This window comes from Carcharodon carcharias, chromosome 20 (assembly GCF_017639515.1).
Source record: "Carcharodon carcharias isolate sCarCar2 chromosome 20, sCarCar2.pri, whole genome shotgun sequence".
NCBI lineage: Eukaryota > Metazoa > Chordata > Chondrichthyes > Lamniformes > Lamnidae > Carcharodon > Carcharodon carcharias.
In genome coordinates, this window is record NC_054486.1 from 32940078 (window position 1) to 32966688 (window position 26611).

The 26611-nt window shown below is 46.3% G+C and overlaps 1 protein-coding gene across 1 annotated transcript in view; it reads right to left on the reverse strand.

The window, feature by feature from the left end:
- Nucleotides 1-11435: 11435 nt before the first annotated feature.
- The window catches only part of LOC121292315 (1-phosphatidylinositol 4,5-bisphosphate phosphodiesterase beta-2-like), a 138949-nt gene continuing 123773 nt past the window's right edge, over nucleotides 11436-26611 (reverse strand). Inside the window, 4 exon segments of the mRNA XM_041214167.1 lie at nucleotides 11436-11687; nucleotides 15528-15614; nucleotides 17404-17461; nucleotides 22142-22237. Coding sequence (XP_041070101.1) covers nucleotides 11436-11687; nucleotides 15528-15614; nucleotides 17404-17461; nucleotides 22142-22237 — 493 coding nt within the window.

A 26611-nucleotide genomic window follows, 5' to 3' on the forward strand; every position in this document is an offset into this window, starting at 1 on the left:
CATGACCAAGTCCAGAGGCTTGTCAACTGACTTGGACTCAGCAAATTTCTGGCCCCAGCAGTCTGCCAAATGCCAGACACCTAGGACATCCCTGCTGCTTCCTGCTGTGGATCAGACAGTGCAATGTGCTCACCAGATTGTGATCCTGGGGCTACTCTAAAGCTAGGTCCAGCCGAGGTGTGTGTCCCTGCACTGGTGGAAGGTATGGGTGAGCGCTGTGACAGGACTTCAGGGAAGGTGCCTCCAGATTCCTCTTCAGAGGTTTCTTCGGCGCTTGATTGGAGGCCCTGGATCATGGACTCCATCGGCTGTTTCTCAGATGTGCCTGTGGAAGCAATGGGAGATAATTAATGCATGGCAGTGGCCTGTGAAACAGGACACATCACTCATAGCATGGTTGTCTGATCGATGTTGCACTGCTGGACCCTCACTTGGTAGAGCACCACTGACCTCACTGTCAGCACAGGACTGGTCCAGATCCTCGCCGACTAGCTGGATGGCTCTGTTTTCAAAGTCCATGAGGACCTTGATTTCAGGCATTCCTCCACCAATCTGTGACCTCTCCCTCTTGTGTGCCAGCTTGTCCTACATGAATAGAGATGAAGAAAGTGTAAGCAGGGTGCCTGCCAGGCCAGATGATAAGTATGCCTGGCATGTGTGGGTTTTGAGTTTTGAGTGGTCCCATGGACGGGATGAGGACAATGACGGTGAGTGTGAGAGGGTGAATGGTGCTGTCCCTTTAACTGGCAGTGAGTGACATCCCTGTAGGTGTATGTGGGTTCATAAGTGTGAGAGTTGAGAGCGATAAGAAGAGTGACTTACCCTGGCAGAACGGAGGAGATCATTCATCCTCTTGTGGTACTGGGTGGCTGTCCTCTTTTGAAGGGGATTGGCACTGACCACCACTGCCACCTCCTCCCAAGCCTGGTTGGTGACGCCGTTGCCCATCCTGCGGCCAGAGCAGGGGTACAGGACATCCCGGTGTGCCTCAACGGCATCCAAAAGGCGTTCCAGTGACACGTCGCTAAACCTGGGGGCTGCAGTCTTGTCTTTCGTGAACATCCGTGGACATCTTCCCTGCAGCAGTCATGGGCTGATGGTGCGCATGGCTGGGCTTTAAATAAGGCGCCCAGCGTGATGAAGCGTGTTTCCTGGGAATGCATAAATAATGTGACGGTTTCGGGATGATACGACATGAAAACCCGTCATTGCGGCCAGCGGGAAAAACATCATTTTACCCGCCCACTACCGCACTTAGTGCAAATCTGTGACAATTCTGCCCCATGTCATTTGTAGATCTTCCAGTCCTGAAACCACACTGGGATTCAGGGTCGATGCATTCAGCCAGGATCAGTAGTCTAACAAGGGCAACACAAGCAAATAGTTTTCCCACAATGTTCAGCAGGGAGATGCTGCGATATATTTTGCAATCGCTGCAGTGGCCCTTGTTCTTGTATAGGGCCACAATCTTTGCATCACACATATCCTGGGGCACTGCTCCTTCCCTCTAGCAGAGACAGAGACAGCTGCTGCAGGAGTGCTGGTTTCCCATGCTTGATGAGTTCAGGTGACATAACATCAGCACCTTGAGCTTTACCCATGGCAATTAAGTCAACAGCTTTGCTAAGCTCCTTCACTGTGGGTTTGATACTCAGCTCTGCCATGATAGGCAGGCTTTCTGGTGTGTCTAGAGCTTCCTTGGTGACTGTTCTACCTAGGCTACAACTCAAGGTAGTGTTCCACCCATTTCTCCAATTGTTTATAGCAGTTGCTGATGACTTCCCTGCCTTTATTTTCAATAGAGCCACTTTCTTTGCTGATGGACTAGTTGCCCTTTTGATCTCCTCATAAACGCCCCTAGCATTCCCTGTGTTGAAGCACATCTGGATATTCTGGCAAAGTTGTAACCAGTAATCATATGTGCAGCACCTAGCAGTCTGTTGGACTTTACTTTGTGCACCCTTTAGTGCATTCAGAGTCTTCCTGCTCAGATCTCATTTGTAATTAGTGAGGGTCGCTTTGCTTCAGTAACAGGTTTCATCTCAGCAATCTTAGCCTTGGACCAGTCAGCATTTTTCCATTCTTGCTTCCCATATGTTGAGAGTCCAGTATTTTAGATGGTGTCTGGAAGTATGTTCCATTTTGTTTCTGCACTCTGTTTGAGAATGCTGGAGAGCGCCTGTTCAATCAAATAGAGGAGCTGTTGGTTTTTATTTGGGTAGGCAGTATGGCTGACATTGCTACCAGGATGGCATTTCGACTTGGAGTGAAAAAGCCTCATGGATGCATCGTAAACCTGATGCACACCAGGGAGTATCACAGTCAGCGCAGTGATAGCAGCATATGTTGCAATTGCTGTTCTGAGAGTCACATCTGGTGATGATCAGGTCCAGCTGGTGCCAATACCCTGATCTTGGATGTCTCCAGGACACCTTGCAGCATGGTTTGTTCTGAAAGAAGGAACTAGTAACAGCACAGCTTAGACAGGTAGGTGAACTGGGCTGACACATGGCAGATGAAATTTAATGCTGAGAAGTGTGAAATTATACATTTTAGTAGGAAGAATGAGGAGCGGCAATATAAAACAAATAGTACCATCTTAAAGGGATTGTAGGACCAGCACACAAATCGCAGAATCAGACAGTGCAGAAGAGGCCCTTCGGCCCATCGAGTCTGCACTGACACGTGAGATACACCTGACCTACCTACCTAATCCCATTTACCAGCACTTGGCCCATAGCCTTGAATGTTATGACGTGCCAAGTGCTCATCCAGGTACTTTTTAATATGTACAAATATGTACACAAAACTTTGAAGCTGGCAGGAAAAGTTGAGAAGTCTGTTTAAAAAAGCATATATGATCCTTGGCACTATTAATACAATTCAAAAGCAAGGAAGTTAGGCTAAACCTTTATAAAACACTGGTTAGCCCTCAGCTGTGTTCAGTTCTGGGCACCACACTTGAGCAAGTCTTTGGAGAGGATGCAAAGAAGATTCACTAGAATGGTACCAGGGATAAGAGACTTCAATAATGCGGAGAGAGCTTAAAGGGGAGATTTGATAGTGCTGTTCAAAATCATGAGCTGGCTTGATAGAGTAAGTAAGGAGACTCTTTCCAGGCAGAATGATTGGTAAACAGAGGACAAAGATTTAAGGTGATTGATAAAAGGATCAGGAGTGACATGAAGAAACATTTTTTTTTCCTGAATGAGTCATTCTGATCTGGGATGCACTGCCAAAAAGAGCAGTGGAAGATGTTTCAATAGTAACTTTCAAAAGAGAATTGGATGGACACTTGAAGAGAAAAAAAAATACATTGCCAGGATTTTACTTATGTTGGGCGGGAGTGGGCGCGGAGCCTATCACCGCCCGCAATCAGCTCCACCCCACCATTTTACACGGGCGGGGCAATTAAGGCCCGCCCAGTGTGAATCACAGCTCCCGAGATCAGCGGGAGGGACAGGCAGCGGCAGGAGGCTAATGACCGCCGGGTTCAATGGTGACCCGGCAGCCTATTCAATAACGGTGCAGAGAGCCTTCCAAAGGCTGCCACTGATGTCGGACAGGAGGATGTTGGATAGCGTTCTCGGAGACTAGGCCAGGCGGGAGGGCAGGTCAGCGGGGCAGGCGGCCCTGAGGTTTTCGGATGAGTGCCTCACTGCCCTCCTTAAGGAGGTGGCAGCATGCCGTGAGATCCTTGTGCCAAGGGACGGGAGGAGAAGGCCCCCCTGCATAACAAAATGTGCCTGGGAGGAGGTGGCAGAAAGGGTCAGCTCCCACGATGTGGTGAGACGCACCTGGGCACAGTACCATAAGTGGTTTAATGACCTCTTGCGATCGGGAAGGGTGAGTACCGTGTTGGCATAGGTCACTTATCACAGTGGTTAGGTTGGCCCCCCCCCCACCAACTCAGAATTTTGTTTCTGCATTCATTCGTTCATGAGATGTTGTCTTTGCTGGGTGGACCAGCATTTATTGCCGTTCTTAGCTGCCCCTGAGAGGGTGGTGCTGAGCTGCCTTCTGCATCTGCTGCATATGGTGCGGGAACACTCATAGTAGTGTTTCGGGGAAAGCTCCAGGATTTTGACCTTGTGACAGTGCTGGAGCCCCAAAACATTTCAAAGTCAAGACGCTGAGTGACTTAGAGGGGAACTTCGAGTGGCGGTGTATCTATCTATCTGCTGCCCTTGTCCTTCTAGGTGGTAGTGCTTGTGGGTTTGGAAGGTCTTAGAGTGTGAGTGGCAAATGTGAGGTAGCATCTGGGCAAGGGAGGTCAGACCTGGCTGCTTGGGGTGAGTGTATGCCGGCTCCAGGGACATGAATCGGATGAGCCTTGCAATATTTCACTCAGGTGGGGTTGGCAATGCTGCAATGGCAATGCAGGTACTGGGTGAACTAATCAATGTTCCTCTCTCCTTTCAGGAGAAGACAGCCCACAATAATGCCAAGCGGCTGTGGGCTGGCGGAGGGCAGCCCCACCTTCTCACCATCACCAGATACGAGCAGGAGACACTCGAGCTGGAGAGGCGCCATGTGCCCAGGTCTACCAGCCGCGGTGAGGTTGGGGTGCCACTGAGAGATAAGAGTGCCGTGTACTGAGGTTACAATGTCTGTCAGTGCAAACATTCCACTGTTGACTGTATATTGATTTCAGCATCCAACATGGGATGCCCATTGATAATGGAAGGAGGAGCGCATCCTGATCTAAGTGCCAGGCAAGCACATTAACAATGTAATGACTGCTACTAATCAAATGTCCCTGTTCTTCCTTTCAGCCTCACCGGAGCACACCTGGACTCAGGAGGCAGAGGGACCGCCGCTGACCCTTGAGGGCCCAGAAGATATAAATACACCAGCGTCACACCCTCTCAGCCAGGCAGGCACCAGCGCAGGTGCCAGCACCTCGGTGGGGATTAGATCGTTGGCTAGTCTCTCAGTGCACAGCGGTGAGGGCACTTCACACTTGCTTGAGGTGCAGGTGGAGGCAGAGAGTGCCCAGGACGCCAGCACTCAGAGGAATGCTGGGGACCAGGAACATGCTCAGTCAGTAGCTGATGATGTGCCTCTGGAGTCATCCCTGAGGCAGCAGATGCTGGAAGTCCAGCAGGGTGTGCGAGAGTATCTGGCGGAGATACATGAGGGAATGCGTGCCATGGTCTCCGTGATGGAGGAGTCCATGTGGAGCATGAGTAATGCAATGACCCTCATGACCGAGCACACTGCATCCTCCATAGAGAGAGTGGTGACTCTCATGGAGAGGCACCATGCACCCAGGTCAACCGACTGCGATGAGGTTAGGGTGCCACTGGGAGATAAGATCGGGCTTCCTGGAAATGCGCTCGGACCTGCAAGCCCTCACATCGGCATTGACCTCAGCTGGTCAGTGTCAGTGTCAGCGTGGAAGATGGATTGGGCACCCAGTATCCCAGCTAGGTCCCCGTCCATCAATGGTGAGCAGGGAGATCCAAAGCGATCTCACGTTAGCGTCTCAGCGGGCTCCTATCAGGGCGCTCCAGTTGACAGCTGTAGCTCCTCCGCCCCTCTGCCAGTGCCATGGCATCTGATGAGGCTGCGGCGACTGGGGAGATACCAGCCAGCCATTGGACGCTCCCTCCCAGTTGGGGCCTGCACAGGCTTCACGGGCCAGAAGACACCCGCCAAAATCATCAAGGCCAACAGGACAGCAGAGTGAGCAGGCTGTCTCCAATGCTGGTGCTAGCGAGGGGGGAGCATCTAGACACAGCACCCACAAACGTAAACGTAAATCACCTTAGGCACACCAAGGGTTTATCACTGGTGGTTTTCTTTTGCCCCCCGTTTCAGTTGTTTTTAAGTAGGTGTGTTGTTCAACACCTTTTAATACACTTTGATTTCTGTATGCAAGTTAGCAATCATTAAATGTTTTGGTTCTCAACAAGGCTCTGGGTGCTTCGTTAGTTCTGCAGGTGAAGTTATGATGTTATGTGACTTGTTTGTCATTGAGCTTTATTGACAAGGCACATAATATTGCTGATCAGACAAATGTTGCTCTCAGGTGTTGAGTATGGAGCCTGCAGCCCTGGCATGTGTTGATGGTTCATCTTTGGTACGCTAGCTGAAGGAGCGTTGGATCAAAGCCTCCCGGGCGTCCCTGCCTCCCTAGAGGTTGCCCGGGTTAGGGTCTATCCCTTCAGTGTTCTCCTGTGCATGCTCATCCTCAGACTACCACTGGACTCATCATCTGCAGCCAGAGCATCTGTGTCTACATCTTCTTCCTCCACTGCATCCCCCCTTTCCAGCGCCAGATTGCGGGGAGCACAGCGTGCAACCACTATCAGTGACACACGATCTGGGGGGTATTGGAGTGTGCTCCCAAATAGTCCAGGCATTGGAAGCGCATCTTGAGAAGACCAATGGTTCTCTCTACCACAGCCTTTGTGGAGATGTGGCTCCTGTTGTACTGCTGCTCGGCCCCTGTTCTTGGATGGCAGAGAGGCAACATGAGCCACCTTTTAAGGAGATAGCCCTTGTCACCCAGCAGTCGTCCATATAGCTGGGCAGAAGCACTGAAGAGCCTCGGCACCTGGGAGTGCCTCAGGATGTAGGCGTCATGGGAGCTGCTTAGGTACCTTGCACAGACTTGCAGAATCTGCATCCTATGGTCACACATTATCTGCACATTCATGGAGTGGAATCCCTTCCTGTTGATGAAGGCTCCCGGCTCACCTGCTGGCGCCTTGATAGCCATGTGTGCAACTGATTGCACCCTGGACACGGGGGAACCCAGTAATCGCTGCAAAGTCTCTGGCTGGCTCTGCCTGGCTAGCCTCGTCCAAGTGGTAGTGAATGAAAGTCAGTGCACGGCTGAATAGAGCGTCTGCCACCAGCTTGACACAACTGTGGATTGGGAGACTCCACAAAGATCCCCCACTGACCCCTGGAAAGCGCCAGAGGCATAGAAGTTGAGAGCAACCATGACCTTCAGCGCCACTGGCTTGGGGTGTCCACCCATGCAATCGGAGCTGATCTCATCTGACAAATGGAGGTCACTGTCTCCCTTGAGAGACTGTGCCTCCTTCGGCACTGCACCTCATATTGAGGTAGCTGCATCGCCGCCTATAAACCCTGGCAGCAGGATAGTGGTGTCTTCTGTGGCCCCTTCCACCTTGCACTTCCTGTTGGCCCTGCATCCCTTGTGCCTGCGCCTCTCTTCCCAAAGGCGGCTCCCCTGGAGGCTGAATATGGACCCCTGGCCCCCTCCCCCTTCTGGCCCTCTCTTCCTCCTCAGAGGAAGTGCCTCCAGTGGAGAGCACAATCCCCATTCCCAGGGTAAGGGAAGGCTGTCTGATGCCTGCAAGGCTCCAAGTGTTATGATTCCTCCAGAGTCCTCAACTGTTCTTTCTGTCAATGCAGCTCTGAAGAGAATTGAAGTTGCCCGGCTCACACAAGCAAGTAGCAGTAAGTTTAAAAACTTAATTACTAACAACTCGCATTAACAAGCCCACTCACCCCTCTTATCCTGTCCGTGGATCAAGCTTTTAAAAATGTGGCCTACCCACCTGCCCGTTGCGCACGTGCAATGCACTGAAAATCGCACGGGCTGCGAAAAATCGTTGTCAATTGCTGCCTCAAGTGGTTTAATTGGCCCATTAATTAATGGTGGGCGCTCCTCGGAACTCAGAGCGTGCCCACCTTCTGAAATGTTGCACTGGCGCACGGAGATGTCGGGACGCAAGCCCAACGCCATCACACGTCATTTGATGCATCGGCGTGACGGGCCTGCCCCCGCACTCCGACCTGAAAATTCTGCCCATGGTTATGGGGAAAGTTCCATGGAATGGGATTAATTGCAGAGCTCTCCCAAAGAGCCAAAACCAACATAATTGACTGAATGGTCTCATTCTGTTGTGTATCATTCTATGATTTTAGCTGAGGACTAACCGGTAATTTCTAAAAGTTTATAAAGCTGGTGGATCCTTTTGGTCATTGAGATCCTTGACACTGACCACTAGCATCTTGCATTGACCTTCATTTGGGGGTTAGAATGATCATTTTCCAGTAGAAAATCCTCCAGCGGTTGACCCATACCTGATATAAAGAAGGATGTAGATTGTTTTTGGAGGCTAATCATTACAGACCCAGGATATCACTGCAGCAGCTCGAAAGGAAGCATATATTCATCTCTTCCTCACAAGAGTAAACAACTCTTCAGTGTTCAGCGCCTTTTACCAGTCCTCTGATAATGAAGCAGCCTATACCAAACTACAGCAGAACCCAGATAACATCCAGGCTTGAGCTGACACACAGCAAGTACATTTGTGTCATATAAGTGCGAAGTAATGACAATCCAATCTACACAAAGTCCAACCATCTCCCACAACCCATCAGTAAGCCCTTCACCATCAACATCTTGAGGGTTGCCGTTGACCAGAAACTGAACTGGATTGTCCATATTAACACCATGCCTACGAAAGGAGGGCACAAGCTGTAACTGATATGATGAGTGGCTCACCTCCTGACCCCTCAAAGCTTCACCATCTGTAGGGTTCAAGTCTTTGGTGGAATACTCACCGGTCTCTCTGATGTGTGTGACTACAGTACCTAAGAACCTCAGTACCATCTACGACAGAGTAATTAACTTGATTGAAGCACTGAACTCATTATCTGTCTCCTCCACCACTTTTGTGGTTGCTGTACATTTGATTTAATGCAATCCGATTGCATTGCAGCAACTCACCAAGTTTTCCTTCACAGCACCTCCTGGGCCCATAACCATAAAGGTAGCAATATTTGGCAGCACCGTCAATTGAAACTCCTATTCGAAGTCATATACCATCCTGACTTGGAAATACATCACTGTTCCTTCATCGTCGCTGGGCCAATTTCCTGCAAAACTCTACCTAACAGCAATGTTGGAGCACTTTCATAACACGGAATGCAGTGGGTCAAGGAAAAGATGCACCATAACCATCTCAGTGGTAACTTCTCTTTTATTCATTCATGGGATGTGGGTGTCACTGGCTAGGCCAGCATTTATTGCCCATCCCTGATTGCCCTTGAGAAGGCGGTGGTGAGCTGCCTTCTTGAACCATGTGGTATATGTACATTGGCAGTGCTGTTAGGGAGCGAGTTCCAGGACTTTGACCAAGTGACAATGAAGGAACGGTGATATTTTTCCAAGTCAGGATGAAAGGGAAACTTGCAGATAGTGGTGTCCTTCTAGATGGTAGTGTTCATGGGTTTGGAAGGAACATTGGTAAGTTCCTGCAGTGCATCTTGTAGATGGTACACACTGCTGCCACCTGCTTGTCGGTGGTGGAGAGGGAGTGAATGTTTGTGAATGGGATGCCAATCAAGCGGGCTACTTTGTCCTGGATGGTGTCAAGCTTCTTGAGTGTTGTGGGAGCTGCACTCACCCAGGCAAGCAGGGAGCAGTCCATCACACTCCTGACTTGTGCCTTGTAGATGATGGACAGGCTTTGGGGAGTCAGAAGGTGAGTTATTTGCTGCAGGATTCCTATCCTCTGACCTGCCTTTGTAGCCACAGTATTTACATGGCTTGTCCAGTTCAGTTTCTGGAGATGTGCAATAAATGGGTCTTGGCAGCGATGGCCATAGACTGAGAGAACATAACAAAAGTTCCTCTGGGGGAAGAAGTATAGTGTCCCTGAGCCTCAGAGTAACACTGGGGGTGAAAGTGTGAGTTGTGTGATATGGGCTGATGGTGAATGGGCAACCTGATTCAATGTCTTCAATGGAAAAGGAAGTGATCTGCAATGTGAGATGAGTTGCCGATTCACTGTACTGGCAAAGACGTATTTCACTCCCACCGTCTCTGCTTGCACCTGTTCAATGATGGTCAGAGCAGAGCATCCCCAGAAGATGTCAGATTAGCAACTAGGAATATCTCCTCTCCATGCCCATTGATCGTTGCTTGCTGGTGTCACTGACATCTTTGATTCATGTTTGTAATTTGACCCAACCTCCTGCCCATCAACTACACTATTAACATTAGTAACCCAGAACCAAGTCGGTCAGATGGTGCTAGTTAATGTTGAATCCCAAGTTTCAGACCATTCAATCTGCTGGCATTGGCTGTGAGATTGCGCTGCCCCAAGTAGTAGACATCCGTCCATCTCAAGAGACAATGGACTGTGCCCGGGGTGTATGCCTCCCAGCAGACCCATTCAAGACTGTATTGAGTAATCTAATAAATCAGTAGTGTCTCATATCAAAAAAACACACATCTGAAGTAGAGAATGCTCACATTTTTATTGTCAAAAGCATCTGCAGGTGTTATTCACTCAGGCTGTAGTCTAAGTCATTTTAAATGTACTGTAATCATTTTCTACACAACTCGCAACTAATAATTTCCAGAGAACCATGGCAAACTGATTCAGAGAAAAGTACCTACTCAAGATTATTTATAACCAGTGGTGCCACAAAGGACGTATCCCTAACCCAATTTCTACATATGGTCCAGTGTTTCTAGTACAACAGGCTGGTTTCATAGAGATAGATCATTGCTGCTACAGCGAACACACAATTCCTATCATAATGAATCCTCAATGATACACATTTGCACCCCAGAGACACTGCCTGTGGAAAGGTCCACGAGGTCAGTCATCAAGCTGCTGCACCTTAACTTTTACCTCTAATGTCTGAAAAATTACCATGCGATCCAGATATGCAAAGCAGAAAACCCCTCCAAGTGAATGTTCCAAGAATAGGTGGAAATAGTTTTGCTTTATGGATAGGATTCAAATGAAATTGACTGAATCGCGAACCTAAAAAGGACAGCCTGTTACTAACACATTAAAATGTCATCGAACTGCCGAATTTTAGATCACAGAAACAGACATTTGGCTCATCACACTGTGCCTACTCTCCAAAAGAGCTCTCTCCTTAATTCCATTCCCCTGCTACTGTTATAAAAAGGCAGAGGAAATGAGTCAAAGGAAAGAGATAACAGACTTAACTGTCTTATAACTTTCTACATTAATAATTTTATGATCTCTAACATTACCAAGATGTGTGGTGTTACTGTAACATGTCCAATGTCATTGGGTTAGTGTTAAGGTAAAAGGAGAACAAAATTTCCTGACACACAAGGAGCTGCTGATTGAATGCAAAGCTTTACAAGAGAGACTTCCAACTATGGAAGAAGGAATGTCATGCAAACCACAGATAGACAGGAATATGAAGCAATTTTCTGACAACCCATCCTTAAATGATGCCAATCCCTGACTGGATGTGTGCATGCTAACAAGTGAGACTATGCAAAGTACAATACCAAATCAGGAACTGAGCATGTGCTGCCTTGCACCAGTGGAAAGTACTGAGTGAAACTGCTGAGCCCATTTCTCTGCTGCCCATGACCCAGTGTCAGTTCTGCACACAGGATGAGCCATCTCTGGTGCAGGGTTTACTGGTGTGATTGGCAGCTTATAACTAAGTTATAGCTCAGCGATAAGATCCTCCAGGTTGTCCTTAGCCTCGTTAGTTGCACTGCATGGAGGGCTCTCCGTCATCTCATTAGTGGGTGGCAATTCATTTGCCTTTGATTCTACCACATCTTTCCCTTGATCCTGCAGTCTCTGCAGCTCCAGCGTGAACCTGGTGGCGATGATTGACTTGCTCAGCTCCGCCACCACTTGTGGCACGTCGCTCATTTTTGCCTCATACTCACTCTGGGCGTCCTGCAGGTACTGAATATCATGGAAAACAAGGAGAGGAAAACAGATGAATGGTGGCTCAAACAGGGGTCTTTACCCTAATCCTGTGTGCTAGCTCAGATTCGTTATGGTTGGGGTGAGTGTGTAGTTATGCCTGAGGCTCTCTAGCGTTGTCAATGCAAACCTGCTGCACTTGGATAATAATTTGCTCATTTATGCAGTCCCGCAACATGTCTAAGTGTTCCACATACTCTGAATTTGCGTGGAGTGAAGGAAAAGGCTCACAGCACATTTGCAGAAGCAAAAGTATGAGTGTCCATAGCAACATAGGAACTGGAGGAGGCCATTCAGCCCCTCGAGCCAATTCTGCCATTCAATCAGATCATGGCTGATCTGTATATTAACTCTAACCACCCACCTTGGTCTATGAAACAAAATACCCTCACTTAGCAAAAGTCTATCAACTTTAGTTTTGAAATTTTCAATTGACCACTGCCTCCCCTCCCCCCGTGTCTTCAACAGTATTTTGGAGGAAGAGAGTTCTGATTTCTACTATCTTTTGTGTGAAGTAGTATTTCCTGACATGACCCCTGAACTGCCTAGCTCTAATTTTAACTCCTTTTGTCCTGGAATCCCTCACCAGAGGAAATAGTATTTCTCTATCTACTTCATCAAATCCTTTAATCGTGGGAAACACCTTAAATAGATCACCCCTTAATTGTCTATACTCAAGGGACCAGTTAAACTGTTGTGGGTGATGTTGCCCTGGATAATTCTCTCTGCTTCAGTACTGAGTGACTGCTGCACTGGTGAAAATGCCTAATTTCGAATGAAACATTAAACCCAGACCCTATCTGACCTCTCAGATGGACATGGAAGAATCCATAGCACTGTTTCAAAGAGCAACAGAGATCTCCTCAGTGTCCTGGTCAATATCTATCCCTCAGCTGACATCACTAAAACAGATTATTTGGTAATTGCCCCATTGCTGTTTGTGGGAGCTAGCTACGCAAAAAATGGCTGCCATGTTTCCTACATTACAATAGTGACTACATTTCAAAAGTAATTCATTAGCTGTAAAAGCTTTCGGATATCCTCAGGACATGAAAGTTTTTCTTCCTTCAAATAGATGCACGGATCAGAACCTAGGTTTAACACCTTAAAGATGTCACCTCTACACTACAGCACGCAGTCAGTACTGCACTGGAGTGTCAGCTAACATTATTGTGTTCAAAGCCTAAGTTTTCTGATCCAATGGGAATTGTCGCAGGCGGGACAGTAAATTTGATGGAGCATCAAGTGGACCATTGACTTTGGGCAGGAACTTCCGGTCCCATCATAGGAGAGACCAAAAAATCCCATCCCAAGTGCTGGAAGCCACAAGTTTTTGACTCAGAAGAGAGAGCGCTACCAGCAATACACAGAAATTAGACATTTGGTACAGGATGTTGAACCAAACCATTTGCTTGGTTTATGGTGTGGCACAGTATTGTCAGTATTACCTGGTATGAACTTCACTGTTATTGCTATATTTAACTGCAGTCTGCAAATTTCTGATATATGTGCTGTGAGACTTCAGTACTCATTAGAAAGGAGTAAAAGTTTACAAAGGCTCCTAGAAAAAAAACTAAACCAGCTTCACAATAAAAAGTTCCTGAACAGCAACTCCCCATCCCTAACACAAATTTCATCCCATCCAACTCCCCATCCTTTCAACACACACTGTATCTCATCCAACTCCCATCCTTTCAACACACACTGTATCTCATCCAACTCCCCATCCTTTCAACACAAACTGTACCCCATCCAACTCCCCACCCTTTTAACACACACTGTACCCCATCCAACTCCCCACACTTACACACATACACTATACCCCATCCAACTCCCCACACTTACACACATACACTGTACCCCATCCAACTTCCCACCCATTCACACACAATGTACCCTATCAAACTCCCAACTCCCCACCCTTTTAACACACATACCCAAGCCCCGACAAATTCCCCATACTTACACACACAAAGACACACAAACACATATGGTGCCCTATCAAACTCATTACCCTTACACATATACACATATTCTGTGCCCCATCGAATTCCCTTCCCACACAGTCGTTGTGGAGATGAAGTCCCGCCTTCACATTGAGGATACCCTCCATCGTGTTGTGTGGCATTACCACCGTGCTAAATGGGATATATTTCAAACAGATCTGGCAACTCAAATCTAGGCACCCATGAGGCGCTGTGGGCCATCAGCAGCAGCAGAATTATACTCAAACACAATCTGTAACCTCATGGCCCAGCATATCCCCCACTCTACAATTACCATCAATTTGGGGGATCAACCCTGGTTCAATGAAGGGTGTAGGAGGGCATGCCAGGAGCAGCCCCAGGCTTACCTAAAAATGAGGTGTCAACCTGGTGAAGCTATAACACAGGACTATTTGTGTGCCAAACAGCATAAGCAGCAAATGATAGATTTGCTTCGTTGGCTGTGGGATTGCTTAGCTCTGTCTAAGCTCTGCAGTCCTGCCACATCCAGTCATAACTGGTGGTAGACAATTAAACAATTCACTAGAGGAGGAGGCTCCACAAAAATCCCCATTCTCAATGATAGGGGAGACCAGCACATCAGTGCAAAAGATAAGGTGGAAGCATTTGCTACAATCTTCAGCCAGAAGTGCTGAGGTCCATCTCAGCCTCCTCCGGAGCTCCCCAGCATCACAGGTGCCAGCCTTCAGCCAGTTCGATTCAGTCCATGTGATATCAAGAAACGGCTGAAGGCACTGGATAGTGCAGAGGCTATGGCCATGACAACATTCTGGCAATAGTACTGAAGACTTGTGCTCCAGAACTTGCCACACCCCTAGCCAAGCTGTTCCAGTATAGCTACAACACTGGCATCTACCCAGCTATGAGGAAAATTGCCCAGGTGTGTCCTGTACACAAAAAGAAGGAAAAATCCAACCCAGCCAATTACTGCCCCAGCAGTCTACTCTGGACCATCAGTGAGGTAATGGAAGAGGTCATCAACAGTGCTATCAAACAGCACTTGCTTAGCATTAACCTGCTCACCGATGCCTAGTTTGGGTTCTGCCGGGGCCACTCAGCTCCTGACGTCATTACAGCCTTGGTTCAATCATGGACAAAAGATCTGAACTCCCGAGGTGAGGTGAGAGTGACTGCCCTTGACATCAAAGCTGCATTTCACCGAGTGTGGCATCAAGGACCCTAGCAAAACTGGAGTCAATGAGAATCAGGAGGAAATCTCTCCACTGCTTGGAGTCATACCTAGCACAAAGGAAGATGGTTGTGGTTATTGGAGGTCAGTCATCTCAGCTCCATGACATCACTGCAGGAGTTCCTCAGTCCTTGGCCCAACCATCTTAAGCTGCTTCATCAATGACCTTCCTTCCATCTTACATTCAGAAGTGGGGATGTTCACTGATGATTGCACAATGTACAGCACCATTCGCAGCTCCTCAGAAACTGAAGCAGTCCATGTCCAAATGCAGCAAGACCTGGACAATATCCAGGCTTGTGCTGACAAATGGCAAGTAACATTCGCGCTACACAAGTGTCAGGCAATGAACATCTCCAACAAGAAAGAATCCAATCATCACCCCTTGATATTCAATGGCATTCCCATCACTGAATCCCCCACTATCAGCACCCTGGGGGGGGTTACCATTTACCAGAAACTGGACTGGACTAGCCATATAAATAACGTGGCTACAGGAGCATGCTCACACATACATTATACCCCATCCAACTCCCCACCATTTCACACACACTGTACCCCACCAGCCACCCACCATCTCACACACACTGTACCCCATCCAACATCCCAGGCTAGGTCTGTTACCTCTTTTTCCTTTTCCTTAATTTCCTCTAATTTAGCAGAGTGTTGTTCTTCAAGTTTGCTCTCATCATTCGACTGATTCACTAAAGCCTGCAATAATAAGGAAATATAATAAGTGGAGTGGAATTGTTGTTTGGGGATGTGAGATTGTTGGCTGTGGAGTTGGAATGTTGTTTTTGGGGAGTGGAATTGTTATTTGGGAAGTGTGATTGTTGGGGAGCTGGATTGGTGTTTGGGAAGTGGCAATGTTTGGGAATGGGATTGGTGTTTGGGAGTGAGGATGTTGTTTGTTGGAGTGGGAGTGTTGTTTAGGAGATTGGGATTGTTTTTGGGGGGATGGGATCATTGTTTTGAGAGAGTGGGATTGTTGTTTTGAGGATGAGATTCTTATTTCGGGAGCAGGATTGTTGATTGGGGAAGTGGGATTGTTGGTTGGGGGAGTGGGAATGTTGTTTGTGGGAGTGAGATTATTGGTTGGGGGAGTGAGATTGTTGGTTGGGAGTGTGGGATTATTGGTTTGGGGAGTGGGATTGTTGGTTGAGGGAGTGAGATTGTTGGTTGGGAGTGTGGGATTATTGGTTTGGGGAGTGGGATAGTTGGTTGGGGGGGGTGGGATAGTTGGTTGGGAGAGGTGGAATTGTTGGTATTTCAGGAGATTGGGATAGTTGTTTTTGGAGTCAGTTTCTTATTTGGGGAGTGGGATTCTTATTTGGGAGTGGGATTGTTATTTTGGGGGAGTGGGATTGTTGTTTTGGGGGAGTGGGATTGTTGTTTTGGGGGAGTGGGATTGTTGTTTGGGAGTGGGATTGTTGTTTTGGGGCAGTGGGATTGTTGTTTGGGAGTGGGATTGTTGTTTTGGGGAAGTGGGATTGTTGTTTTGGGGGAGTGGGATTATTGTTTGGGAGTGGGATTGTTGTTTTGGGGGAGTGGGATTGTTGTTTTGGGGAAGTGGGATTGTTGTTTTGGGGAAGTGGGATTGTCGTTTTGGGGAAGTGGGATTGTCGTTTTGGGGAAGTGGGATTGTCGTTTTGGGGAAGTGGGATTGTTGTTTGGGAGTGGGATTGTTGTTTTGGGGAAGTGGGATTGTTGTTTTGGGGAAGTGGGATTGTTGTTTTGGGGGAGTGGGATTGTTGTTTGGGAGTGGGATTGTTGTTTTGGGGAAGTGGGATTGTTGTTTTGGGGAAGTGGGATTGTTGTTTTGGGGGAGTGGGATTGTTGTTTGGGAGTGGGATTGTTGTTTGGGAGTGGGATTGTTGTTTTGGGGAAGTGGGATTGTTGTTTTGGGGGAGTGGGATTGTTGTTTGGGAGTGGGATTGTTGTTTTGGGGAAGTGGGATTGTTGTTTTGGGGGAGTGGGATTGTTGTCTGGGAGTGGGATTGTTGTTTTGGGGGAGTGGGATTCTTGTTTTGGGGAAGTGGGATTGTTGTTTTGGGGAAGTGGGATTGTTGTTTGGAAGTGGGATTGTTGTTTTGGGGAAGTGGGATTGTTGTTTTGGGGGAGTGGGATTGTTGTTTTGGGGAAGTGGGATTGTTGTTTTGGGGAAGTGGGATTGTTGTTTTGGGGGAGTGGGATTGTTGTTTTGGGGAAGTGGGATTGTTGTTTTGGGGAAGTGGGATTGTTGTTTTGGGGGAGTGGGATTGTTGTTTGGGAGTGGGATTGTTGTTTTGGGGGAGTGGGATTGTTGTTTGGGAGTGGGATTGTTGTTTTGGGGAAGTGGGATTGTTGTTTTGGGGAAGTGGGATTGTTGTACGGTGCAACTGGCATTGAGTAGCATGATGGGCTCATTGAGCTAAATTGCCTTTCTAGTGCTTTTATTTTCTCCTTTTTGGTTTGTTGATGGTGGAGCAAACTGTAATCCCATCTGAGCAATGCCACATACCAGCTTGAAAAATTTCACTGACATCTGAATATGTTGCTCATTGATCTCCTTCTTGCGCCTGCAAACAAGAAGCAAAGCATTCTGTGAGCTGAGTGATCTTGGTAATACAACATGTTCAGACCAGATTGGACTGCTTCTCTCTTGCAATATGTGCAGTAGCAAAGCAATCCATAGATAAGAGCTACTAAGAACCATCGCTCCTCTCAGTCAATGATCTGAAGCTCACAGTTGGGTAGCTCAAACCCTTCCCTAGCCAGGCCCTTCAATAGGGCAAGAGATTTCTGGCTCAGGGGTCAAGGTCTATTTCAACATTCTTCTCAAAAGCTCCATATCCCTCAGCTGACTCACTCTTTCTCTGTGCAAATCTAGACCCATCACAGCGTTCCAATTCATTCTTACCCAGAGCCACAAAACTGTTGAATTCCTTACTCCCTTTCTCATGAAGCCCTCAGACTTTGAAACCACAGAGTTTGGTATTAAGTCTTTGCTACTTCCTCATTGGCCTTATCTCCTTGATTACTCTTCTCACATAAGAACATAACAAATAGGAGCCGGCATAGGCCATCAAGCCTGTTCCACTAATCAGTATGATCATGGCTGATCTTTGGCTTCAATTTCACTTTCCCACCTGTTTCCCATATCCTTTAACTCCCTAGAAACCAAAAATCGGTCTATCCTAACCTTAGATATATTCAACAACAGAGCATCCAAAACCCTATGGAGTGGAATATTCCAAAGATTCATAACCCTCTGAATGAAGACATTTGTCCTCATCCCAGACCTAAATGATTGGGCCCCTTACCCTGAGATTGTGCCCCCAGGTTCACAGTTCCCTAGCCAGGGGAAACAATCTGTGTCTACCCTGTCAAAAGACCCTTCAGAATCCTATATATTTCAATGAGATCACCTCTCATTCTTCTAAACTCCAGAGAATATAAACCCAATTTACTCAGCCTCTCATCAAAGTATGATCCTGTCATCCCAAGAACCAATTTAGTGAATCTTCACTGTACCATCTCCAATGAAAGTATATCCTTCCTTAAATATGGAGACCAAAACTGCACACATTATTCCAGATGTGGTCTCACCAAAACCATGTACGACTATTGCAAAACATCTTCATCCTTTTACTCCAATCCCTTTGCAATAAAGACCCACATAGCTTTGCATTTCCTCATTCCCCATGATAATTTATCCTGTCTCTGCCTCTAAGGGACCAATGTTTATTTTAGCTACTAGAATCCCAAGATTCTGAAAAGGTCCCAGCAGATTGGAAGACCACAAATATAATAGCTCTATTCAAGAAAGGGGGAAGACAAAAAGCAGGAACTAAAGACCAGTTAGCCTGACATCTGTCATTGGGAAAATGCTGGAATCCATTATTAAGGAAGTACTAGCAGAACATTTAGAAAATCAGAATAGAAAAGCAGAATATTATTTAAATAGAGAGAGGCTGCAGAACAGGATGCTCTTGAATATGAATTCCAAATAGTTAACATGGAGATACAGCAAGTAATTAGGAAGGCAAATAAAATGTTAGCCTTTATTGCAAGAAGGATGGAGTATAAAAGAACACTTGTCACAACTGTATAGGACATTGCTGAAACCATACCTACTGTACTGTGTACAGTTTTGGTCATCTTATTTAAGGGGTGATACGTTTGCATTGGGGGCAGTTCAGAGAAGGTTCACAAGGGAGTCAAATGTTATCAGGCAGGAAAGTGGAGTTAAAGTCACAATCAGAGCAGCCATTTAATGGTACAAAAGCTTGAGAGGTTAAATGGCTTACTGCTCCTATTTCTTACGTTCTATTCTCCTTTTTACATACTTGTAAAAGCTCTAACAATTTATTTTCATATTCCTGGCTAGTTTACTCTCAAACACTATTTTTTCCCTTTTTGCCAATGGTTTGGTAGCCCTTTGCTGGTTTCCAAAATACTCACTATCCTCAGACTTATTAGTGTTCTTTGCAATATTATAAGCTTCTTCTTTTTACCTAATACTAACCTTAATTCCTGAGTGAGCCACGGATGGGTCTTTCTTGCTGAGTTTTTGTTTTTCAATGGAATGTATTTTTGTTGAACATTTTGAATTGTTTCTTTAAATGTTTCCCACTGTTCATTTATCTCCATATCTTTTAGTCTATTTACCCAATCAGCCTTAGCCAGTTTTCCCCTCATACCTATGTAATTGGCTTTGTTTAAGTTTCAGATTCTTGTTTGTAATTGGAGTATGTTGCTTTCAATCTTAATATGGATTTCAATTCTATTATGATTAGTGTTTCCCAGCGAATCCTTTTCTATGAGATTACTAATTAACCCTGCCTCATTGCAGAATACTTGATCTAAAATAGCCTTATCCATAGTTGGTTCCACAATGTATGGTTCCAAGAAACTTCACAAAAGCATTCTACAAACTCATATTCCAGACCACGTTTGTCAATTTGACTTGTTCAGTCTATATGAAGATTAAAGACCCCATGATTATTACATTGCCTTTGGTACAAGATCCAATGATTTCTTGTTTAATGCTCTATCCACTGTTCCAGGGCCTATAAACTACTCCCATTAGTGTTTTCTGACCCTTGCTATTCCTAATCTCTGCCCATACTGATTCGACATACTGATCTTCTGAGGCAAGACCCTTTCTCACTAAAGTCCTTATGTCATCCTTAATTATCAGGGCTACCCCTCCTCTTTTTCCATTCTGTGTACCCTGGAATATTTATTTCCCAACCTTGGTCACTTGTAATCATGTCTCTATAATGGCAATTAGATCTAAACCATTTGTCTCTATTTGTGTCACAAGTTCATCATCTTATTGGGCTTGCTTCGCACGTTCAGATAAAGAGCTTTTAGTTTTTTTACTACTATTCTTACATGGTCCTTATACTAACTGATGTGCTATCACTGTCAAACACTCTGCCCCTTCCTGTGCCACTGTGCTGTCTTTACTCATATCGCTACACTATTTTACTTTCTTAACCTTTCTTTTTCAATTTCTAAATTTCTGTACACCCGAACCAACCCCCAAGCCAACCCCACCACCCCCGCTGATAGTTTAAAGCCCTACCCATCACCTTAGCTATACAATTCACAATGACACTGGCCTCAGCCTGGTTTAAGTAGTGCCCATCCCAGCCGAACAGCTCCCTCCTTCCTGAGTAATGGTGCCAGTGACCCATGAAAAAACTCTTTTTGCACACCACTCTTTGAGTCATATGTTTAATTCCCTAATCTGCTTGACTCCATGCCAATTAGCGCATAGCTCAGTTAACAACTCAAAGATGATTACCTTTGAGGCTTTGCATTTTAATTTGGACCCTAACTCCTCAAACTCTCTCAGCAGACCTATATTGTTGGTTCTTTTGTGAACTCACAATAACTGGATTCTCCAATTCCAAGTTCATCTCCAGCTATGAGGAGATTTCCTTAATGCTGACACCAGGTAGGCAACACAACCTTCAAGCTCCAGGCCGCAGAGAACAGTATTTATTCACCTGACTATACTGTCCCCTGTCACATTCCTTTCAACTCCACCTGTTTGAATGGCATCCTGCACCATGGTGCCATGGTCAGTTAGCTCATCCACCCTGCAGTCCTTACTTTCATCACACAGGTACAAAGTACCTTGTACCTATTGGTTAAAGTCAAGCACTGAGGCCCTTCCATCATTACATGCTGGGTCCCCAACCTGTCTGACTCATAGTCACACCCTCCTGTCCCTGACCATTGGCCAACTCTAAAGTTCTACTAAACCAAAGGGGTGTGACTGCCTCCAGGAACATAGTGTCCAAGTAACTCTTCTCCCACCTGATGCCCTGCAATGTTTGCAACTCAGACTCCAGCTCAGCAATTCTGAAGTTACTCAAGCTGCAGGCACTTACTACAGGTATGGTTGTCCAGGATTGCAACACATTCCACAGATTCCTACATGTTTCAGTCATGGCGCTGCCATTCAAGTTGATCTTCAATCTCAACTCCACCTTCCTGCACTATCCCCAAAATCCTTAATTCCCATAATACCCAAAAACCTATCAACCTCTGCCATGAATATATTCAACAACTGATCATCCACAGCTGTCTGCAGTAGAGATTCATAACTCCTTGAATTAAGAAATTCATCCTGATCTCAGTCCTAAATGGACTTATTCTGGGACTTTGCCTCCTATTTCTTTTTCCTAAGCCAGGGGAAACATCTCTCCCAGCGTCTACCCTCACTGTAGAGGTTGGACCAAAGTTTACAGTGGGCCAGCCATCTGGCATGAACCTCACTCAGCTGGTGGGAGGCATTAAAAAGAAGGTTTATTGACAATAAATTTGTTGAACTTCTATGAGCCCTCCCTCATCCCAATAACTTAAACTCATCTCTCCCTTCTGTGACCAGTGCTGACACAGCCACAAATGGATCTAATCACTTGTGTGTTTTCTTGTGATTTCTCAAGGTACCCAAACAACTAATGTTCTAAAACCAAGGTGTGAGGTCCCGCTAAGGCCCTGGGAGATAAACCCCTAGCACCTCATGGCAGCAGCTATGTCAAGTAATGGTGGACACTAGTTGGGCTGGACCTTTTGGGCTGGATGACCCCTAAAGCCAGAATGTTGCACCACTATTAGGACGAGTGGTTAGCAGATCAGATTTAGCACACTGTTACCTAACGATTAAGATGGTAGTTCTCAGTCCAGGCTGCTTTATCATTAAAAGGTTGTTCCTAACAAAGCAGGGGCTGATCACTCACCTCTCTTGGGTACACTTTTCCGTTGTGGTTTTCAGCATGGTCTCAATCTTCTCCTGTCGCTTCAGCTCAATCTTTTTCTTCACTTCTTTCATCTCACTGAAATAAATATTGATTTGGAGTGAATGACTGAGGCCTGACTGCAGGGATCTCTTGGGTGTCGTAGTCTGAACAATTAACCGTACACACCATGGCGGGATATTCAATAAAAATCTGGAATTAAAAAGTTTAATGATGACCATGAAACCATTGTCGATTGTTGTAAAGATCCATCTGGTGCACTAATCCCCTTTAGAGGAGGAAATCTGTCATCCTTACCTGGTATGACCTACATGTGACTCCAGACCAACAGCAATGTGGTTGACTCTTAAATGGCCTAGCAAGCCACTCAGTTGTATAAAACCACTACAAAAACTCAAAAAAGGAATTAAACCAGGCGGACCAACCAGCATCGATTCAGGCACCGGAAATGATAATGGCAAACTCAGCCCTGTCTACCCTGCAAAGTCCTCCTTACTAACATCTGGGGGCTAGTGCCAAAATTGGGAGAGCTGTCTCACAGACTAGTCAAGCAACCGCTTGACATAGTCATCCTCACGGAATCATATCTTACAGATAATGTCTGTCCCACTGACAGCACAGGTGGTGGCACAGTGATATCCAGTTGCCCTGGGAGTCCTCAACATCAGCTCCAGACCCCATGAAGTCATGTGGCATCAGGTCAAACATGGGCAAGGAAATCTCCTGCTGCTTACCAAGTACCACCCTCCCTCAGCTGATGAGTCAGTGCTCCTCCATGTTGAACGCCACTTGGAGGAAGCACGGAGGGTGGCAAGGGTGCAGAATGTACTCTGGGTGGGGGACTTCAATGTTCATCACCAAGAGTGGCTCGGTAGCACCGCTGCTGACCAAGTTGGCCCAGTCCTAAAGGACATAGCTGCTTGACTGGGTCTGCGGTAGGTGATGAGGGAACCAACAAGGGGGAAAAGTATACTTCACCTCATCCTCACCAGCCTGTCTGCCGTAGATTGATCTGTCCATCACAGTATTGGTAGGAGTGACCACTGCACAGTCGTTGTGGAGACAAAGTCCCACCTTCACATCGAGGAATCACTCCAATGTGTTGTGTAGCACTACCACCATGCTAAATGGTCTCAATCTTTCAAACAGATCTAGCAACTCAGGACTGGGCATCCATGAGGTACTGTGGACCATCAGCAGCAGCACTATTGTACTCAAACACAATCAGTAACCCCATGGCCCAGCATATCCCCCACTCTATCATTACCATCAAGCTAGGGGATCAACTCTGGTTCAATGAAGAGTTCAGGAGGGTATGCCAGAAGCAGCACCAGGCATACCTAAAAAATGAGGTGTCAACCTGGTGAAGCTACAACACAGGACTACTTGTGTGCCAAACAGCATAAGCAGCAAGTGACAGAGCTAAGCAATCCCACAACCAATGAATCAGATCTAAGCTCTGCAAGTCCTGCCACACACAGTCGTGAATGGTGGTGGACAATTAAACAACTCATTGGAGGAAGAGGCTCCACAAATATCCCCATCCTCAATGATGGGGGAGCCCAGTACATTAGTGCAAAAAATAAGGCTGAAACATTCGCTACAATCTTCAGCCAGAATTGCTGAGTGAATGATCCATCTTAGCCTCCTCCGGAGGTCCCAAGCATCACAGATGCCAGCCTTCAGCCAATTCAATTCACTCCACGTGATATCAAGAAACAGCTGAAGGCACTGGATACTGCAAAGGCTATGGGCCCTGAGAATATTCCAGCAATAGTACCATGACTTGTGCTTCAGGACTTGTCGCACCCCTAGCCAAGCTGTTCCGGTACAGCTACAACACTGGCGCCTATCCAGCAATGTGGAAAATTACCCAGGTGTGTCCTGTACACAAAAAGAAGGACAAATCCAACCTGGCCAATTACCAGTCCATCAGTCTACTCTTGATCATCAAATAATGGAAGAGGTCAGTGCTATCAAGCAGCACTTGCTTAGCAATGACCTGCTCACTGACACCCAGTTTGGGTTCTGCCTCATGGATGCCCAGTCCTGAGGTGAGAATGACTGCCCTTGACATCAAGGCAGCATTTGACCGAGTGTGACATCAAGAAGCCCCAGCAAAACTGGAGTCAATGGGAATCAGGGAAAATTCTCCACTGCTTGGAGTCATACCTATCACAAAGGAAGGTGGCTGTGGTTGTTGAAGGTCAGTCATCTCAGCTCCAGGACATCACTGCAAGAGATCCTCAGGGTAGTGTCATCGGCCCAACTATCTTCAACTACTTCGTCAGTGACCTTCCTTCCATCATGAGGTCAAAAGTAGGGATATTCTCTGTTGATTGCACAATCTTCAGCACCGTTCAAGGCCCCCCAGATACTGAAGCAGTCTATGTCCAAATGCAGAAAGACCTGGACAATATTCAGGTTTTGGCTGACAAATGGCAAGTAACATTCGCGCCACACAAGTGCCAGGCAATGACCACCTCGATCAAGACAGAATCTAACCATCACCTCTTGATGTTCAATGGTATTACCATCACTGAATTCCCCCACTGTCAACATCTGGGGATTGCCATTGACCAATAACTGAACTGGATTAGCCATATGAATACTGTGGCTACAAGAGCAGGTCAGAGGCTAGGAATCCTGCGACAAGTAACTCACCTCCTGACTCCCCAAAGCCTTTCCACAAGGCACAAGTCAGGAGTGTGATGGAATACTCTCCATTTGCCCGGATGAGTGCAGCTCCCACAACACTCAAGAAGCTTGACACTGTCCAGGACAAAGCAGCCCACTTGAATGGCACCACATCCACAAAAATTCTTCCCTCCACCACCAACGCATAGTAACAGCAGTGTGCACCATCTACAAGATGCACTGCAGGAATTCAGCAAGGATCCTTAGACAGCACCTTCCAAATGCACGACCACTACCATCTAGAAGGACCAGGGCAGCAGATAGATGGGAACACCAACAGCTAGAAGTTCCCCTCCAAGTCACTCACCATCTTGACTTGGAAATATATCGCCATTCCTTCACTGTCGTTGGGTCAAAATTTTGGAACTCCCTTCCTAACACCACATGACTGCTGCGGTTCAAGAATGCAGCTCACCACCATTTTCTCAAGGGCAACTAGTGATGGGTAATAAATTCTGGCCCAGCCAACGAAGCCCACATCCCATGAATGAACTTTTTAAAAAATTGGTGCATTTTCTAATATATTGGAGGCTTCTGTAATTTGAGCTTAATTGTGAAGCTTAAATTAATTTTTCCTGGAAGGGTGAGAGATATTTCAAATACAAAAATTGAAAGTGATTTTACGATCAGTAATGCTTGACAGGATGAAGTTTAAAGAGCAAAATGCTCTCCTTTAAAAGAGGAGATGTAGGTTTGTCTGTTTTTGTCACTGGCTGTTTGTAGCAACCATTGTTCTTTTCAATTGAAAACATTTCAATTCTTGTCGTGGAAATGAAAAATCATTGCAAAATAGCTATAAATTATTACGTGTCCACAGACCTGCTAACTTGGTACCATTAAATGACCTTGTATTCAATCTGTAACTCAAGCTCATTTTGCCAGACTAGCACCTGACATTAAATTCTCCCCCACTGTGAGACCCACCTCCTCTCAGACCACATGCCCCATCCCTTTACTCAGTCACCAATGCATGTCCACCAACGATACTAACATCTTGGCTGTTGTTTATTTGGATTATCTTCTCTGTGACTATCTCTCAGGTTAGTAATTCTATTACTATGCTAATTATTTTCTTAATGGCAAGAGACAGAGTGCTGGAGGAGGAGTAATAGGATTTAGGTATCATTGCACAGAAAAGCTAATGCACAGCCACAAAATGTAATCGAAAAGGTTAAAGGGTGTGTTGGCCTTTATCTCAAAGTGGCTGGAGTTCAAAGGGTAGGAAATGATATTCCAGCTGTTCAAAGATCTAGTTAGCTCCCATCTGGAGAACTTTGTTCAGTTCTGGGTGCCACACTGCAGGAGACCTTGGAAAAGGTGCAGTGCAGGTTCACTAGGCTGATCCTATGGCTAAAAGGTTTAAATTATGAGGAAAGGTTTAAATTATGAGGGCAGGTTGCATAGACTAGACTTGCATTCCCTTGTCTTTAGAAAGGGTGAGATATTTAAAATGATCAAGATATTTAAAACGTTAAAAGAATTTGATAGGATAGATACAGTATCCTACCTCAAGTACAACAGCCACCACTGAATAAAAGGCTGTTGTGTGGTGGAACCAATTGTCTTATAGGAAAACAGTTACCCCACAGACTCACAGCACATACTTTCCTAGGTCTATTTCCTGCTGGAAATTCTCTTCCCTTTCTGCTGGATCTGGGTCCATTTTTTACTTGGAGTTCCTTCCTGCTCTGCTGGATCTATTAGCTGCTGAGCATTCACTTATCTTTCTGCTGGACCTGCAAACCTTTTTGTTAT